Source organism: Argopecten irradians, chromosome 4 (genome assembly GCF_041381155.1).
Source record: "Argopecten irradians isolate NY chromosome 4, Ai_NY, whole genome shotgun sequence".
Classification (NCBI taxonomy): Eukaryota; Metazoa; Mollusca; class Bivalvia; order Pectinida; family Pectinidae; genus Argopecten; species Argopecten irradians.
In genome coordinates this window covers 42,780,795-42,799,772 of record NC_091137.1, presented here as the reverse complement: position 1 = coordinate 42,799,772, position 18,978 = coordinate 42,780,795, and the positions used below count along the sequence as shown (strand labels likewise).

The window sequence follows — 18,978 nt, the reverse complement described above, 5'->3', positions numbered from 1 at the left end:
TTAAAATATGAGTTTAAAAGAAACATACAATTTTTCGATACTTAATAGCATATTAAAAATCACATTTCTATGTGAAATATTTTTTTCGCGGTTTATCTTGGAGTTGGCTCCCCTCCGCACAAGGTCAAGAGTTCAAACGCAGCAGCAGCAGCAAGCTCATCAACATCACATCGGCTCTTCGATAATGTATCCGAGCTGCGGCCATCTTGTGGTGATCAGAGTAGCTTTCATCACAGACATAAAGATGCTAAAGTGTGTTTTTATCAAATGTTCTAACTGAAATTGCATTATGGTAAAACGGAAGGCCGTTTCAGGCGACGATTCTGATGGAGATCAAACGATCCCATTGCCCATTCAGACTTTCTTCTGGAGGCAGACGAGGTAATCAACAGTTTGCTTACAAACATCTGTGGGCCGTTTTTGTTATGCATTGTTATTGTAAACATTGATGCAACTATAACAAATAGGCGTCGCATAGACTATACAAAGTTATAGCGATTACAGAGAATACTAGACTCACAAGCCCAGATGGAACATTAACAATTTACACTATCTGTTATGTTATTATGAAAAGTATTGTGCTGTTGCATAACAAATTAACAAGATTAAAATGGCTAGCTTAAAAAATACTTTAAATTCTAAGGCCCATTTGTTTTCTTCATTTCTATAACCAATATTTTTTCATGTTTACTTACAATGTAGCTTATATATAGAATAAATACATTTAAAGTGAATAGTCGGGCAAAGGAAGGCTTAAGTCGGTTTAAATCAGGTGTTAATATATCCAGTATAATTTCTTATGAAATAGAAAAATAAAATATCCTGTCAAAATCGCTCTGCACGCGAAGAAATTAATTTATAGTAAAGGAATCCTAAAACGTCCTCCCGGCTGCCTATATCCGTGTTGACATTCCCATGCAGCCTCGCTTTCAGAATTTATTTTTAGAACAGTGTTAAATTTATATGGGGCTTTCCATAATTTCAATGGTCTAAACTGGACAAAGTAAGCACAATTTGATCGTCATTTTGATATGTAAGGACTTTTGGAAGGCCAATGAACGCAATTATACTTGTTTTCATTGCCCGACTATGCACTTTAATATTTAATGAATTAGTCTTCATGAATCATGATTTAATAAAAGAAACATTAGATATTAAATAGAAATGTCATTATACTATGAATCCAACTTTAATATACAATGTTTTCTTCTCGGATTAAACATGTTTTATTAAGAAATTTCATTAATAAATATTAAATGGTATATATATGATCTCTGTTTAAATACATGTATGCTATCAAAATGCGAATAAACTTCATATAAATGCTTCTTCTTACAAGTAAAGGACTAAAAGTACTCCTTGTATATAAATGTACTGGCACTTTTGTTATAAGCTACATTATACTCGCTATGTCAGCTAATATATTAGGATGTTTTATTGATAGCCTAGAGCTCACCCATTGTGGATTGAAATATTTCATTATTTTTCAGACCTTTTATTCGACCAAAGTTGGAAAAACTCTGTGAAGCATCATGTGTGGTAAGTATCATTAATCAAGGAACAATTTATGATCATCAGCTATTCAAATTATAAGCAATTGTCAGATTTTTTTTTTCAATTTTGTTGTTACACAATATCTGAAGTAAAAATTGGCTTACGATATGATAATCAGTTATATATGATAATACACTAATTAGTACTGTCCACCAAAAGTTGTGATACACTAGAAAATTTACAAATACACATCAAAAATAGAAATATGTAAAACTTACTAATGCAGGTATCAGTATATATTTATCAACTTGTTGATATTCTCTAACTCATTCATTTATCTTTCTTAGAGTATTCTTCGAGATAAATTGTCAGCAAATTTTATCTTATGTATCAGAACCTTTTGAAGGCAGTGTATATATCTTTAATATATAATAAGGGATAATTATGATATAACTGCAGTCATGCAGTTTTGAAATCATGCAACAGGACAAAGATATTGACATCGAACAGGCCAAAACTTTTAAATGTCTTTTCCATGATGTTTATTTTATAAAGTCAACAATGAAATATGGCATGTTCTATAACTTAAGCATCTCTTTACTGGTGTTCAGGAGCCTGTATTTATATCTTTAAGTGTCCATTTTGATAACATTACTTTTATATCAATATAAACAATTCAATTCATTAATTATGGGCTACAAATAGAAAAATAAAATATTTTCAAATAATTTTGAAATGGAAGTGGGAAAAGAATCTTATAGATAGATAGTAAATGTATAAATACCAGTATATTGATTTTATACATTATACTCGTATAAACAAAGACTGTTCAAATTAAAGAATAGAATTATACATTTTATTTATTTGGAAATTCTGTGATACATACCTATACATTTTATTTCAAGTATGAAATAACTAAAATTTAAAATGTTTACAGTCATTTGAACGTGTGGTGGTCCAGAACATTTTACATGGTTGTTCTCCAAGTCTGTGTACAGCTATACAAAGCGTGCCTCGCTGGAAGGTCATACAAGCTGCATTCCCTCATGTCATGCACGCCTGCTCCACTCTCCTTACATCGTGCAAGCGAATCAACATAGGTAAAGGATTGATTCATTAATATACATGTAGATGTTCCACAGGTTTACGACACGAAAAAAAAAACTAACTATTTTTATTTTTTTTTTCATATTTTTTTCCTGCCGTAAACTTGTGGATGTTCTATGCAGGGTTACCAACATCTAGTAGACTAAGGATGTCAAAAGTGGGAGATCTCCATCTAAAAGACTATAGAGTCTCATATAAACTAAAAGTCCGTATGTTTGTAAAGTAAAGTGATGCTGTACACATTTTGGTTCATAAGTGTTCAACTTCAACAATGAAACTGGGAAAAAAAATCATCAATCATTTTTGCCTGATACCCTTAATTTAGATTTTTTTTTTCACAAATATTGATTTGGTGAAATAATAATTAATCATTATACTTTTGTTAGTCTGATAGATAACCTTTATTATTTTTCTTGACAGATGCTCATTTTGGTTCTAACGAGACAAAGCTGCTGTATATTCTCCATTGGATTATCCTGGATGCTGCTTCAGAATGTGAGGACCAAGAGTCGGACCCGCTCCGTAACGGAGGTCGCACTATTGGCAATAGTGGTGCCTCTGAACAGATGCACTCTCTTAGTACAATTCAGCTGTTTGTTTATCTGTTTGCCCCACTTCTCGACTACATGGATGACACTGATTTTCAGACGTTGAAGTTGGAGAACGGTCTGAGACTATGGCAGCCATTATGGGATTACAGGCAACCTGACATACCTTGCTTCGCAACACCAGTCAAACCTCAGAGGAATGTGTTAAAGGCCCAGAGAAGTCTGTTGAAGATCAATACTAATGCAGGTTATGTGTATATGGGGAAAGGTACTTCAAGGGAAAATCTCCATGTTCCCTGCATGGATAGAAGTATAGAATGTGAAGATGAAAATAATCCAAGTCGTAAGACCAGCACTGGAGAATGTCATTCACCACGGGCACCAATTGTGACCATGTCTAATATCTGTCCATCTTCAACAGGGGAGTCGCAGTCAGCAAACATTGAGGTGATTTGTGAACACTGTAACACTGTAATGTCCATGCGTGGAGCTGGCGATGGCAGTAGACGCTGTAGCTGTGGACGACGGGAGAGTACTTCGTCTTACGACAAAATGAATCCCCGTCACAGACTACCGTCACTTATAGATCACGATTTTGTGAAACAGAGGCTGGTAAGTGCTGTGAACAGTGGAGTGAAGGGACCAACCACACCAGATATCCTGAGTGCAAGCTATTTTGATGTGGCAGTTCTAAGATGCCTGTTCTGTCAGTATTGGTCAGAAGATGGCATATACTGGGCACTCAAATACATCCAACAGCGTTTAATGGAGGTCTGTGACGAAGTGTTCCGAAGAACGAGCACCGACCGAGCGAGAAGCCGTTCACTTCCTTTCTCCGACATCAAGATACTTAAGAATGGAGGACTTCCTTTCAATCCATTTGAAGCTCACAGGTCCGGTGACAGACGTGGATCATCTGCCAAGGGTTTCAGCAAGCTCTCCTCCAAACTTACAACTATTCGTAGTGGGACAGAAATAGATAAACTTTCTCCTGATAGACCTACCTACCTGTCTGCGTTTGAAGAACTTCGAAATCGGGAGACAAAGAGACTTCGACTTGGAGGTGTTCGGAGACACATTGACACAGGAACTGCCCAGATTATTCCAACAAAACCTACTAAATTATCCCCTGTGGGAGGTCCATCTGCCAAAGTGCAATTTGCCACTTCAAAGTCTCCAGGATTTTCTTCCCAATCTTCATCTTTCCTCCATGGAACGAAAGATGACTCGTCCAGCGCTGGTACGATGTCTACTGGAGATGGGGAAGCAGATAATGATAAAGGTTCAAAGAGCCAGCACTCCTCCTCTGGGAGTAAGACTGTGAAATTCCCCTTGTCTCTCAGTGGTCTCACCCCATTTGATAGTGACCGAAACAAAGGCAACCGCAACACTTACACCAAAACCAAGCTTCACCCCCAGGGCTTCGACAAGGATTCTGCTACAGATAGTAGTAGCCATGAATCCTCCGGGTCGTCACAGCAGGGCGAATCAACTGGCAATGAAAGCGGGCAGAAGAAGTTTGACACAATGCCAAAACCTATCATTACAGTAACAGAACATAGCTATGAGCCTATTTCTCCCAAAAGTCCAATGAATGGAGGAACCCATACTGAAATCGGCAACAGTGGTAAAAAGAAATCTGGAATTTCACGTAGTTTGACTGACTCTGATATCAGCTATCGCCAAGGAGATGAGGTACATGAAGTACCTGGATCTGTACACTATATACAGGTAATAAGGACTTGTGCTTTATGCTTATAATAACATATACAAGATGTTTGATTGTATAATATGCTATGTCCATCGTAAAGTTGATTCTACTTCTATTTAACAAGTATTAAGTTTCTTGGTGTCAATTTACAAAATTTATATAAAATGAAAGGATTGTTGGTTCTCTTACATTATGATTTTTATACAATCAAACTTCAGTATGCAGTAAATTTAAAGCCAGTTTTAGATGAAGGAATATCTGTTTAGTTTATTCTATAAATCTGTAGAATTGTTTTAAGTAACATTTTGTTTTAACTGTAATTTGATGACCAAGAAAATATTTTAACTTCCAGGACAATGGCCACATCAACTACAAAGTGATTCTCCAGGCTGTCCACTTCATCAGTAACACCCAAACCAGTGACCGCATCTGTGAGGTCCTGCTCAACATCATGAACTGGCTGCTGGACTTGGACATTATAGAGAGACCCAGAGACACGCAGCCAAAAACACCAACCACTCCAGCCTCTGAGGGGGACGGGCCTAATGAGGCTGCGGAGAAGGAGGGTAGTCCGTCCCAGACAAGTACGTGCACAGAGAGTGAAGGACAAAGTGGTGACTCGACAGCTCACAGTCTGGCTATGGACACCATACTCAGGTGAGGATTAATCCTTTGTACAGTGTATTATCACTAAACGTTTGTGTGGTGTATTGTTATACCAAAATATTTGCCCTAGAATTATGTGAAAAGTGAAGTGGGGGCGGGGGGACAGCATCTCCCATTATTTTCAGGTCTGTCTTAATTAGTTATTTTTGGATGCAGGTTTTAGTGAAATACCACTACAAAAAAGAGCAAGGGTTCTACTTTAGGAAGGAGAAACAATCTGAATATATCCAGCCACCCAAAACATACAGACATTCACACAACACATTGCATACACCGAAGGCCGTCCTTTAGTAACCTTAGCTCTTAATGGGAAGTTAAGCCCAATCAACTAACCAACCTGAATTCTATTTCAGATATATGTACATATACCAGTATACTGATGTTTGCAATGTAGAACCAGACAGGACTGCATCTAAACAATTTGACTCCTTACACTTTTATCCTGACTTAACCTTTTGTAATTTAATAGATCCCGAATGGGAAAACTTTACATTAAACTAAAAGGCTAAATATTATATAGTATGCAATATCTATATTAGTATTTATAATCTTTTCTTTGATAGAAAACCACATTAATCAGTATTCTTGAGAAAAGATTTTTTTCAACAAGAATTTAGTATTTTGTGATATACTTTTGGCAGCATCTTTAAAGCCCTTGGTTGTCCCCATGGCTGTGGCGATGGTGTTCGTGGATCACATGGAGACCTGCTGAGGTTAAAAGGTCAAAACTGCTTACAGAGGCTACAAAGGGTAAATCCCAACTTATTTAGGACATACCTGAAGGACACCATTAAGAAATCGCCGCTACAAGACAGTGTGGATTTCCTGCATGCCTTTCTGGGATTTTGTGTGGAGCCATGTCTGATTTTACAGCAAAGTGAGCGCGCTGAGCGCTCTGCATCAACATCGCAAGGTAAATTAGCTTTAATTTGTGTACTGGATATGATGAATCTTTTGTAAGAGAAAGTGGTATTATTTAATATTTTATTATGGCCTTTTGTGTGTGATTGTACAGTAAAACAAAGATCAGTATGTTTGGGATGAATTCCATTTTTCATGTGTTAACAGTCTTAGTTGAGAAAGACATTTGAAATGTTGAGCTATTCTAAATCAGTAAATGGGTACAACACAGTAGTAAATAAAGGAGCTGAAATGTTGTTTTAAGATGCAGACTTTTTCAAGATTTACAATACACTTTATACAATGAATCCTTGATAATTTCAATACATCCCCAGCCCAAACTGTCCACATTGTGAATTTTCTGGACTGCAAATTTTACTTAATTAGTTAATAATCAAATGATTTCTAGTATTTCCTTCTGGAGTTTGAGTTTTCCATTTTACAAGTTTCCGAATTATCGCAGGTCCATTGTATTTCTAGATAAAAAAAAAAAAAAAAAAAAAAACAATACTTAACTTTTGGATAGAAATGATGAAAAGTATAATGGAGGTTTCAGTTAATACATCAAATAGTTTCTTTGTTTATAATTAGCTGGCAGTAAGAAGAACAGTTGTCAGGAATCTCAACAAAATGGCTTTCAGAACAACTTCGGCCATGCTATAGGTGGAGTGGGGTACCGCGGGGTGGAGGGTGTCCTCATCGCATCCATCTTCAAGTCATTTGTGTCCCGATGTGTCGAGAATAGTCGTGACTTGTACGGCAGCGACAATATTGTAAGTGTTTGTGATCAAATGATCACTCTAATAAGTGTTTGAGCTCTCTCATGAGATCATGAAATTATGTGAAAATTTGTATCATGTAGAAATGAAGTGAGAGAAAAAACATTAACGTACAGCCACTATCTTGTAAATGGTACAGATAAGCCTTATTTATTATTTCTTCTTTCCCTTAATATTATCTTGAAAGCTGCTAAAATTCTTGAATATCATGCAATATGATATATCAACTTTTATCGACAGGGTCTGTTTTGCGACGTTCGCCAGTTCATGGCATACGTGAAGGAGATCCACGGTGGAACGTTTCGTCGGGTTGGCCTGGGAGGTCTTCTTGATTCACATCAAGCTTTGAAACAGAAGGAGAAAGAACAGCAGGAAAAGCTGAAACAATCTCTTCCAATCAGGTGAGTTTGTTTTAATGCATTTCACAGAAGTTTGGTATTGTTGATAAGTTTGTTTGAAAACTGAAAAATAGTTCATTCTACTTCAAAAGTCAGTTACATAGGGAGAGGTTGAAATTTGTTTTTGTTCAGATTGTTACATGTATTTTGATAATATCTAATAACATATTTGTAACTGCAGATATTTGAAAAAAAAATGAAGGATTAAATCAATTTTGATTGCAAGTCAGCTTTATATTTGGTACGAGATAATCATTTACGTTTTGGAACAACTAACCAGCTCTCATCTAAATCAGTTAAGTGCTTTAATGTAACATTTGTTAACTAACTACTTAAAACTTTTGTATGACCCCGATGTAAAATTGGTTGGGGGAATATGGTTTTATGTCTATATCCAATTTCTTATGGAGGCAGTGGCATTTTTACAGACATGACTATTTGAAGTATAAATCCTGTATAAATATTCATATTTCCATAAGACGTACCACCTCTCAGACATCAGAGAGTGGTGATGAACGCGAGACGAGACGTTCTATATCAGCTGCTTCGGAGGAGTCCGGGAATTACCATGGAAAAACACGCAAGTCTCTCTTCAAGAAAAAGCTGAAGAAAGTCACCTCAGTATGTATTTTTTCAGTGATTTTATGTTTAAAAAAAGAAATCAATTTAAGTATGCTTTAAATTTTACTGTATAGCCATATATTTGTGGAGATGGTATTTTTACATTTTCATGGGATGTGAAGGTAATTTCAAAATTCAATACCGGTATGTATAGCGATGCTAAAGGTTATAGCCAATGCTGAATTGTATGTCCTCTTGTAAGAAGATAAAAAAATCCTAATAAGAACTAATTTAAAACTAACAATTTATTCATAAATCTCAAAATTTTTGACCCATGCTGGTGCTTCAGTAAACTCCACATATAATGAAATTTATTATCAGATATCTATTCTAATATAAACAAGACAAACACCCCAGCAAAACTCAATCTTGTCTTTGATATCTTAGGTCAGTTGCCTATAACAGGAACCTGCTTGAAATGATAATAGTCCACTTGATATATTGTTATATGCAAAGTTCACTGTATTTCCGATGTGATATTTTGTAACATGTTATAAAAACTAATCTTAACCACATTATCTTTAAGACCTTAGCACTACAGCAGTATGCCGCGGCCAGTGACTCGGAGCTCCTTGACGAGTCACACAACAGTAAGCATAACTCGCCTACCCCGACCACCACAGAGGATGACTCCATCGCCAGTAACAGTACAGGGCGACGCCGCTTCAGCAAATTCCACCTCGGTAAGAATTGACACTATGGAAAACAGCTTATGCTGTTAAACTTCTTATTTTCGCAGCGATTTACTTTCGCAATTTCATGTGTAAAAGAAATGAGTCAGTGTCATTTGTACATAGTGTTAAATACAATCTCAGCTAGCAGAGCATGCTTTTTTGGCTCAGTTGACTCGTAGATTTTCAAACGCAATACACTTTGACAGGATGTATGCATGAGTTGTTTTATTGGTGAAATTTATGATCAATATGGTAGGATGTATGCAGATGGGTTGTTTTAGTGATGAACTAAGATATTGTTGCTATAAAACAGAGACTATTATGATAAAATGTTGACAGGATGGAGACGAGCCACCAAGTCCGATCATGAAGAGGAAGCCCTGAGCGATCCGCCACCTCTTGACCGCCGGGAAAGTCGCAGTGAGTTACAGTTCAACAGAGTCGGCGGTAAAGGCAAAATGTCCTTCAAGACCGCCAGTCATGCAACAGTCACATTCTTAAGTGCGAGGAAACGGATTGAGGGCGGTTTGAAAAGTCTGGGAAAGCGGATGAGTAAACGAGGCAGTGTGGATAGTACGTAGGAGAAATAATGTGTTGTGCCAGTCTCATATGCATGAAAATGTACTGGTTGTCAGAAGGTCAAAGGTCATGATAAAGTCCGTTTTCGGTGTTGATCTACATCATATAGGTGTAAGTTGGTGATGTGTTTGTTATATATCTCAATATCGAGTTCTGCTCTCTATCTTTATAGCATGGTGTACTTTCTATAAAGCAATTCTATCAAACTTGGCATGTTATTATTTCTGGGATGCTTCTCTCTTTCGTGTTGTGTGTTTGTCATCTTGTAATCTGAATTGCAAGAATAGTCTGACATTTGTCTTATCAGGATTTTGTACAGATTAAAAACTAGTAAACTGTACCAGTAATGTTTAGAGGTTGTGTAACAAAGGTTATTGCATGAAAAACAAAACCTGGATTATTTTAGTACCTATGGTAATTAACTAATTGATATTTAGGTTTGATTTGAAGGTCTTGCTAGGGTTTTGTCATAGTACATGTAGTATATGTAGTGAAATATTTCAATTTTAGAAGTGTGTGACGTCAGTAGGTTTCTACAAATGGTTCTAGTTTTGTGTGGATTTTCTGTGCATATTTCTATAATTTTGATCAATCAACTGTTACTTACCATAATATTTGTATAGAACTTTCTTTACTTTTTCATTTAGCAAGATTAATGTTGACAAGATTTTTTTAGGATTCTCTTAAACTAAAAAGACTGGTGTTTTCCCGGGTGACTGAAGGTCTTGTATCACTCTTTCTCTATCTGCAGAGATGTACAATTTCAGATTTGAGTGCTAAATTGCCGATTGAAATTCAATTGTAAACAATCCAGATTGTGACTACCATTGTAGCTTTAGGAGAAAAATTTTCTATTCCTGAAAAAAAACCTTATCATGCAACGATACCATGCAATGCTGGACACATTTTTTATCAATTTAAAAAAAAGCTTCTGCTAACTACGTGTACCTATGTATATTCATGTACTTGTATGTCAAAATGGCAAGTTCATCAAACTGAAATTGCACCTAAGGCTTATATTTCTGCAGATGTTTATCAACTTAAAATTTATTGTATAAAATATGTGTGCATTTAATTTATTATTTCAATATAATTATGGATACCAAATCCATGTTCATCATTTTCTTTTATCAGTCAACATTTTAAAATTTATTGACATATATTGCATATCAATTTTTCTTGAAGTAATATTTTTCACTTTTTTTCTTCCTTTTCTTCTTAATAATTTTTTGACTTTCTTCAATTTTCTTGTTTAATATGATATTTTTTCTTAATCATTCAGTATTTTTACTTCTATCAGTTGGTGATTGTATCATTTAATGACCTTTTCTTTTTCTCCTTCCAATTTATGATTCAAATATCATGAAGTCTGTTTCAAAGATTTTTTTTATTAAATTAATGTAATGTTATATCAAATGTATGAGAACGAAATCAAATGAAAATGATGACTATTGCTTTAATGAAAATGTCATTGTTAATAATAGTTTACATAAATTGTTAAATACAGATGAGATGTTACAGTTACTGTAAATATATTTCTTTTAGATTTTGGGGCAATTAAATGTAATTTAAAAAATAAAAAATAAATTCTATCAAAGACTCGCAGAAAATGCTATTAGGGCAATCATATCTTAGCTCAAAGTTTCTATTACAAGATATGCTAAAATATGATTACCGCTAAAACATGTACACTTACAGTAACACAATGTGGTTCTATGGAACCTGTTTGATTGTAGACTGGAAGTCCAACCAATCGACGGCAGCAGATGACGCAGAGTCGCAGTCCATACTGACAAAAGAGAAGAAGCTTGTTGATCGGTTTCTGGTGAAATCTGGGATGTTGAGGTTCTCGTTTCTGTTGGAGTGTTGTCATCCAGGCTCCGTACCAGATCCAACGCTTATCTCAGCCATGCTGGAGCTGGTAAGAAGTTAGATCCTTAACTCAAATTCTCCATAGGAAAGCATTACAGAAGATAAGGAAATTTTTTTATTTAAGAAACTCTACTTAACTTTTGTAATGCTTTCTTATGGATAATAATTTTTCTTCAACATTATTTAACTTTAAGAATTTTTTAACTTCAAATTCTGCATAGGAAAGCATTACAGACGTTCAGGAAAATGATCTTACTAGGTACTTGAATTCCTTAAAGATGCTCCACCGCTGACAAATGGTATTTTTTCACTATAAAAAACAGGAGCTGGCGATTTAGTATTTTTCTTCAGTTACAAAAGTTACTTACTTTACACCATTACCACCATTGAAAAGTTTGGGCTTCTCATTTTACTTAAAGTTAAAAATATGAAAAATAATTAATTGCATCCCGAAAAAATTCCTTGACACTATATCCTATATGGAATGAAGTACTGATTGCGCATGCACCAAAGGCGAAATAAATTATTTTATATTATTTTTTGTGTTAATTAGGCATATATATACACGATTAAACCCCAATTATTGTTCAAATGAGTAATATCATTTATGCTCTGTGGGCGGTGGAGCATCTTTAAGTTAATGTTAGGGATATTGATGAAACCTGTCCCTGATCAAGCACTAACAAAGGTTCTGCTATGAATTATTAATCATTTAGATTTTTAGCTAGTATTAAGTATACTCTACCATAAAACTCTCCCATCCTATTCCTTATCATATTGCATCATGTCTCGGTTTTAGGAACCTTTTTGTCTTACATGTCAGACATTTTGTACTTTCAGATCACTTGTGCTTGGTTTTAAAATTCGATTTGGCAAGAAAACATACTTAATTGACTATTCAAATTAGGATTTAACATCAATAAATATATGACTGAGTATATTTCTATATTTTGCATTGCTATTTACGATGTCCTTTATTTGTATATATCACTTTATGACTTACTACTGCTTTATTTTCACTCTATATACAATGTGTTTTTGTGATAATTAGGAGGCACCAGTGATTGCCAGAGCAACCCTGCTGTTGGAGTGTGCACATTTCATCCATCGATGTAACCATGGCGACTGGCCAAACTGGATGCACTTAAACCTTCCCAGTTTTCGTCATTCAGCCTCGGCATTACAGAATAGAGGTCAACCATCAGGTTATCGGAGGACCTTAACGTTACAGAAGGCCGCTGGACGGATGTTCTACGCATGGGCAGAGGTATGTTTGTAACTGATCTGGATCAGGTTGATCACTGACAACCAGGTGGCTTGAATTGTAAACATCTGGCTAGTTTTCAGAGGGTCCAAGGTTCAAATTCTGATTTGACCATTCTGCACCTACTACATGAAATTTCAACAATTTTATAATTGTTCTTCATTCAAAGACAATATGTGAAGTTTCAATTCTAGTAGAGTTTATCTTTCCCAAAGTGTTATTGCAATATGGATACTTTTATTTTTCTCAGATATTAGAATGAAACATATGGTAGTATATTGGTATATACTCAAGTTCCCTTATGATATAAAAACACTTTCTTATTATCTCTAATTCAGAATGACAAATCATGTTCTGTAAACAAAGTTATTTTGGTACAAGTTTTTTAGTGCAAATGTGTTAATTTTGACTTACAGATATGTACACAGCATAGTTTAGAAAGTCCTACGTCAAGATCAATGTGACCAATAATACAATGGTTAATGTCTCGTTTTCTTGAAGATCTGTGATTGTTAATCATATCTCTATCTGTTTCAGAATCTTGGTACCATGCTGCAGTACATCTTGTCTAAGGAGTACGCCAGTAAACTTGATGTTATTGGAGATGTTCGGTCCGAGGCCAGGAAACGGGAACTCCGCACCATGGATGATGAGGAAGACTTTTTAGATGAAGGTAACGAAGACTAACGATCACATGGTATTCAAATTTTTTGAAATTCCATTATCAGAATTGAATAGGTTTTAACACAAATATATGTTGATCATTTTGAAACTAAAATAAGATTTAGAGTTTTGTTTTTATGTTTTGACAGGTTGGACTGTTTATAAAAGTAATCATTTCAAATGTAAATTCTAACAGACCTGCAGAAATAAATTGAAAAGTAAAAAAAAAAAGAAAATTATACCATATCAATAATCTACCTTTTCTTTTCTCAACAGCGACAGTGAATGAGTCTGGTAGTACCTGCCCTTACGCTCTGAAAATGATAGCTTGTCTTGTTCTCCAAGAAATCACAACATTTCTACGTGAGACATTTCGAGATTTACCCAAGAGCAGGAGTCCTCGAAGAGAAGGTGGATGCTGGGAGAGGAACCTGACAACGCGGAGATGGAGTAGCATTGTGAGCAGTCCGGGCCATTCTCCAAGTTCCGAGTCCAATATGGCCGATATTCCTCACTCTTCCTCTGGTAAATTAACTTTGGCTTCTGAAATGTAATTGGTTCTATGTTCATATCTTATTCCATTTGGATTTCTCCAAAAAGACTTTTCTTGTCTGTATATATATTGGTTTAGTTTATAAGGTTTAACGTCCTATTAACATCTAGGGTTATTTAAAGATGATCTTGTATAGAATATCTTCATGTATTCATTTTGGACTTCGTAATTATCTGAAGAATATTTTCACAATAATGAACCACCATGGATTATTTGATTTAAGGACGAAATGTTTAAACTCTTAACATGATGATATGGATTTTAGGGATACTGGATTCCATTGTAACTTTAGGCTATATTAGCAAATTTAAATTGTATTATGTAGGTGTTGCAGTCGGAAGTCCGGGGGTTGGAGAACGCAAGATCAGTTTTGCTGTCCTAGGCCATGGTGATCGGTCAGATTCATTGCACAGCAGTACAACATCTATATCTGTATTGGACCCCACCATGTCACCACACATACCAGGAGACGAACGTAAGGGTAAGCATTCTCATACCAGAGTGGGTAAAAGTATGTATTAGTGTTTCAAATCTATTACCATGCTTTTGTAAATTCATTTTATGTCAATCAGCATGTAATTAGGTTCTCTACTCATGAAGTCATAATTTCAAATTTCTGGATTTCTCAATTACCTCACACTACTATTGTTAGAAATGATTCAAGATTTTCTGCAAACAACTTTTTACTGCCTTACTTTGAATTTTTGACTTTATAGGTTTTTGCCGATTTTGATTTGCTTTTGCGTCCATTTATCTATTAACATGAGATGAGGATCATGTAAATTTCATGGATATTCTTTGTTCTTTTCACTCAAGTTATAGACTGTATAAAGTAAATTCTGTTTACTTCAGGACGAAGACTTGCCCAGGGTCGTCAGAAACTGCTGAGGTATAACAGACGAGGTTCTACACATAACACAAGCTTCCGACATAATCGCAGCTTCCGACTGATGCGGCAGACAGAGGGAAGTGAGTATCATACAAATTATCAATAAGGACTTGAGTTTTATTTTCTGGACCAGGTGTAAAATGAGCCTGTCGGTGTGGTCAGTACATTGTGCCAAATATGCTCTATGCTATTTAGCTGAAAGTCTACTATTATTTTAGTTATAAATTGTATTAGATAGCTGAAAATCTACTCTTCCTTTAGGTATAAAATGTATTGTTTAGCTGAAATCTACTTTCGTTTTAGGTATAAAACGTATTGGAAGTGTGAAAGGCCGGAAGGTCAGCAGTCAGTCTCTGCAATCTGGAGGGGAGCGATTCACAGAGGAGGATGGAGTAGACGATATGGAGTCTGTTATGAGTGACGAGGCAGAAAGTGGAGCAGAGTACCAGGAGGCTGATGACTACAGTCTCTGTCAGAACATGCCCTGGATTAAGGTATGAGAAGACACAACGTAGGAAATATGTTTGAGCATGACATTTCAGAAATAGCACTACTCAATGATCATAAGAAAAATATTGAACCTTAGTTACAAATTTTCTTGCTTGGATATCAACAACTAGGCTTCATTTTTGGAATGTGGAATCTATGAATCTGGTTTATTATGAACTAGATATACATTTCAAAGAGGTCATAAATTCACATTTAAAGAAAAGTTATAGGAGAATGTATTTGCACTCTTAATATGAAATATAACTAGCTACTAAGGGAGAGAATACTTAAATTAAAAAAAACCCCAATAACAACTTATTTATAAATGACTGTGAGTTCATTGTCATAATATTTTAGATAATAATTCAAAAGATAAAGATTGAAACTCATTATTTTAAAGTTCTTTACTTAGCAATTTATTGTAGTTCATTTCTGAACTAGTGTAAAATGTATTTTAACAGGTTGTAGTACAGTTGGCGAACCTGTCCAACTTCATTTGTCCCCACCAACACTACTGTCACCCCAATTGTTACGAACGACAGCGACGATCCTGTTCTCGTCTCGTCACTGCGATGCGGAAAGTTTATCTGTCCACTGAGCATGATCCAGAAACTCTGGACAAAACTAAACAGGGCCTACAGGCAGATTTCCTCAAGGAGAGACTAAAGCGAAGGGTGAGTTGATGTTTTAATATTTATACCTCCTGCAAAAAGTTATTATCTTGTTCTATCATTTTGCACCACCCAGTGTCACATCCTGCATGCTGCTATATAGAAGTTATTTCTAGGTTCTTTTCTGTTTTTTTTCTGGTGAAGGAGGATAGAAGGGAATCAAGTCTAACTAATAAGTGGAGTCATGTTGTTGGTAAATCAGTTGAACTGATCTTTTTAAAGAAATAGTCTAATTATCTGATTAACCCTTGAATACACACATTTTGGCTCTTCAAGATCAAAGAATAGATCAGTCCATTATGAAATTTCAGGGGTGAATGAGTTAAAATAGGTAAATCATACGTGAATTCAGCAAAGTATCACTCTTTTAATTCATAGGAGTCAATATTCCAGCAAAGTTCTCCAACCAAACGTAGAGAGAGTACGCCCCTCTTGGAAAAAATTAAGACTGATGTCTCTATGAGCAAACTCAAGATGAATTCAACATCAGTCAAGAAAGAAGAGAAACCAAAAGAAGTTAAGGAAGATACTGCCATAATGAAGTACATCACATCACAGGTTAGTTTGACAAATATATTACATCAAAGTTACACAGACAAATATATTACATCAATGTTATGCAGGCAAATATATTACATCAAAGTTATGCAGGCAAATATATTACATCAAAGTTATACAGGCAAATATATTACATCAAAGTTACACAGCAAATATATTACATCAAAGTTACACAGACAAATATATTACATCAAAGTTATGCAGGCAATATATTACATCAAAGTTATGCAGGCAAATATATACATCAAAGTTATGCCAGGCAAATATATTACATCAAAGTTATGCAGGCAAATATATTACATCAAAGTTACACAGGCAAATATATTACATCAAAGTTATGCAGGCAAATATATTACATCAAAGTTACACAGACAAATATATTACATCAAAGTTATGCAGGCAAATATATTACATCAAAGTTATGCAGGCAAATATATTACATCAAAGTTATGCAGGCAAATATATTACATCAAAGTTATGCAGGCAAATTATTACATCAAAGTTACATCAGGCAAAGTATACATCAAATTATGCAGGCAAATATATTACATCAAAGTTATGCAGGCAAATATATTACATCAAAGTTATGCAGGCAAATTATTACATCAAAGTTATGCAGGCAAATATATTACATCAAAGTTATGCAGGCAAATATATTACATCAAAGTTATGCAGACAAATATATTACATCAAAGTTATGCAGGCAAATATATATTATCATCAAAGTTATGCAGGCAAATATATTACATCAAAGTTATGCAGGCAAATATATTACATCAAAGTTATGCAGGCAAATATATTACATCAAAGTTATGCAGGCAAATATATTACATCAAAGTTTTGCAGGCAAATATATTACATCAAAGTTATGCAGGCAGCAAATGTATTACATCAAAGTTACACAGACAAATATATTACATCAAAGTTATGCAGCAAATATATTACATCAAAGTTTTGCAGGCAAATATATTACATCAAAGTTATGCAGGCAAATGTATTACATCAAAGTTACACAGACAAATATATTACATCAAAGTTACACAGACAAATATATTACATCAAAGTTTTGCAGGCAAATATATTACATCAAAGTTATGCAGGCAAATGTATTACATCAAAGTTACACAGACAAATATATATTTACATCAAATATTACATCAAGTTAGCAGGCAAATATATTACATCAAAGTTATGCAGGCAAATATATTACATCAAAGTTATGCAGGCAAATCAATATATATACATCAAAGTTATGCAGGCAAATTATTACATCAAAGTTATGCAGGCAAATGTATTACATCAAAGTTATGCAGGCAAATGTATTACATCAAAGTTATGCAGGCAAATATATTACATCAAAGTTATGCAGGCAAATATATTACATCAAAGTTATGCAGGCAAATGTATTACATCAAAGTTATGCAGACAAATATATTACATCAAAGTTATGCAGGCAAATATATTACATCAAAGTTATGCAGGCAAATATATTACATCAAAGTTATGCAGGCAAATGTATTACATCAAAGTTATGCAGGCAAATATATTACATCAAAGTTATGCAGGCAAATATATTACATCAAAGTTATGCAGGCAAATATATTACATCAAAGTTATGCAGGCAAATGTATTACATCAAAGTTATGCAGGCAAATGTATATACATCAAAGTTATGCAGGCAAATATATATATCTAAGTTAGCCTGGTTCATTATTGCAATTGATGAAATCAACACAACAAATCTGCCTGGTATATCACCAAGCATTGTAAGATGTTTTCTTTATTTTTAAAATGTCACAAATGTTTTATATATTAATGTATGTGTGATGAAATGTTAAGATGAAAATCTTCAGCATTATCCTTTCCTAATTTTGTTTTATATCAATGTGTATATAATAAAATTTGATAGAATGTTTGTGTTATAAATTTATGTCTAGATTAAAAGTTTCAATCGGTCTTCCCCATCCTAATTTAGGTCCAGAAGTTAACCCAGTGTCCTATGGGAATCCTGGCTAAGGCTGCTCCTATACTGACAGAGGACAACCTGATAGATATCCTACCTGTGGCGTGGGAACTGATGCTGGAGACCGACCAGGAACTGGCAGCTGCTGCAGGTAACAATCTTAATAAGAAGTTTTTAATATTGCCAGCGACAATAAGAACTCTTAAACAAGTTTCATCAAATCTCATATGAAACAAACACAAATTTAAGATGCTTTTCATCCCAAAACTACAACAATGTACATTTTAAAGAATCTCAATTTAAAGTTGCAAAAATCCAGCAGAGGCTACCATTTTGTCACAATGTCCTAGAACTTTGATGATATGCCATTGCCTACTGATAAGGCAAGTCATGACATTACAAGGAAATTTTAGCCAATGGTTATTTTACTCCAGTGAAATGCAAAAATATTACATAAGGCATAGCCACTGAATATCAGATAGGTTATGTGTTAAAATTTTGCTTTGATAGGATCTCTGGCCTCTTGTTACCAAATATGTCATATAATGTACACATCATTATGATGACATACTTGAGACA

The 18,978-nt window shown here is 34.7% G+C and overlaps 1 protein-coding gene across 8 annotated transcripts in view; it reads left to right on the top strand.

The window, feature by feature from the left end:
* Positions 1 to 67: 67 nt before the first annotated feature.
* The window catches only part of LOC138321742 (protein unc-80 homolog), a 59,783-nt gene continuing 40,872 nt past the window's right edge, over positions 68 to 18,978 (top strand). For 2 of the 8 annotated variants that reach the window (XM_069265667.1, XM_069265663.1), the window contains exons 1-21: positions 91 to 381; positions 1,491 to 1,539; positions 2,432 to 2,594; positions 3,022 to 4,880; positions 5,213 to 5,517; positions 6,168 to 6,439; positions 7,018 to 7,199; positions 7,446 to 7,606; positions 8,083 to 8,224; positions 8,751 to 8,907; positions 9,238 to 9,471; positions 11,214 to 11,398; positions 12,401 to 12,616; positions 13,151 to 13,286; positions 13,553 to 13,801; positions 14,155 to 14,310; positions 14,682 to 14,798; positions 15,022 to 15,212; positions 15,669 to 15,881; positions 16,257 to 16,436; positions 18,412 to 18,550. In XM_069265667.1, coding sequence (XP_069121768.1) covers positions 290 to 381; positions 1,491 to 1,539; positions 2,432 to 2,594; positions 3,022 to 4,880; positions 5,213 to 5,517; positions 6,168 to 6,439; positions 7,018 to 7,199; positions 7,446 to 7,606; positions 8,083 to 8,224; positions 8,751 to 8,907; positions 9,238 to 9,471; positions 11,214 to 11,398; positions 12,401 to 12,616; positions 13,151 to 13,286; positions 13,553 to 13,801; positions 14,155 to 14,310; positions 14,682 to 14,798; positions 15,022 to 15,212; positions 15,669 to 15,881; positions 16,257 to 16,436; positions 18,412 to 18,550 — 5,398 coding nt within the window. In that variant the 5' untranslated portion in view covers positions 91 to 289. Of the gene's footprint in view, positions 382 to 1,490; positions 1,540 to 2,431; positions 2,595 to 3,021; positions 4,881 to 5,212; positions 5,518 to 6,167; positions 6,440 to 7,017; positions 7,200 to 7,445; positions 7,607 to 8,082; positions 8,225 to 8,750; positions 8,908 to 9,237; positions 9,472 to 11,213; positions 11,399 to 12,400; positions 12,617 to 13,150; positions 13,287 to 13,552; positions 13,802 to 14,154; positions 14,311 to 14,681; positions 14,799 to 15,021; positions 15,213 to 15,668; positions 15,882 to 16,256; positions 16,437 to 18,411; positions 18,551 to 18,978 lie in introns of all 8 variants that reach the window. The other 6 variants (XM_069265670.1, XM_069265664.1, XM_069265669.1 and 3 more) reach the window with 6 other exon arrangements.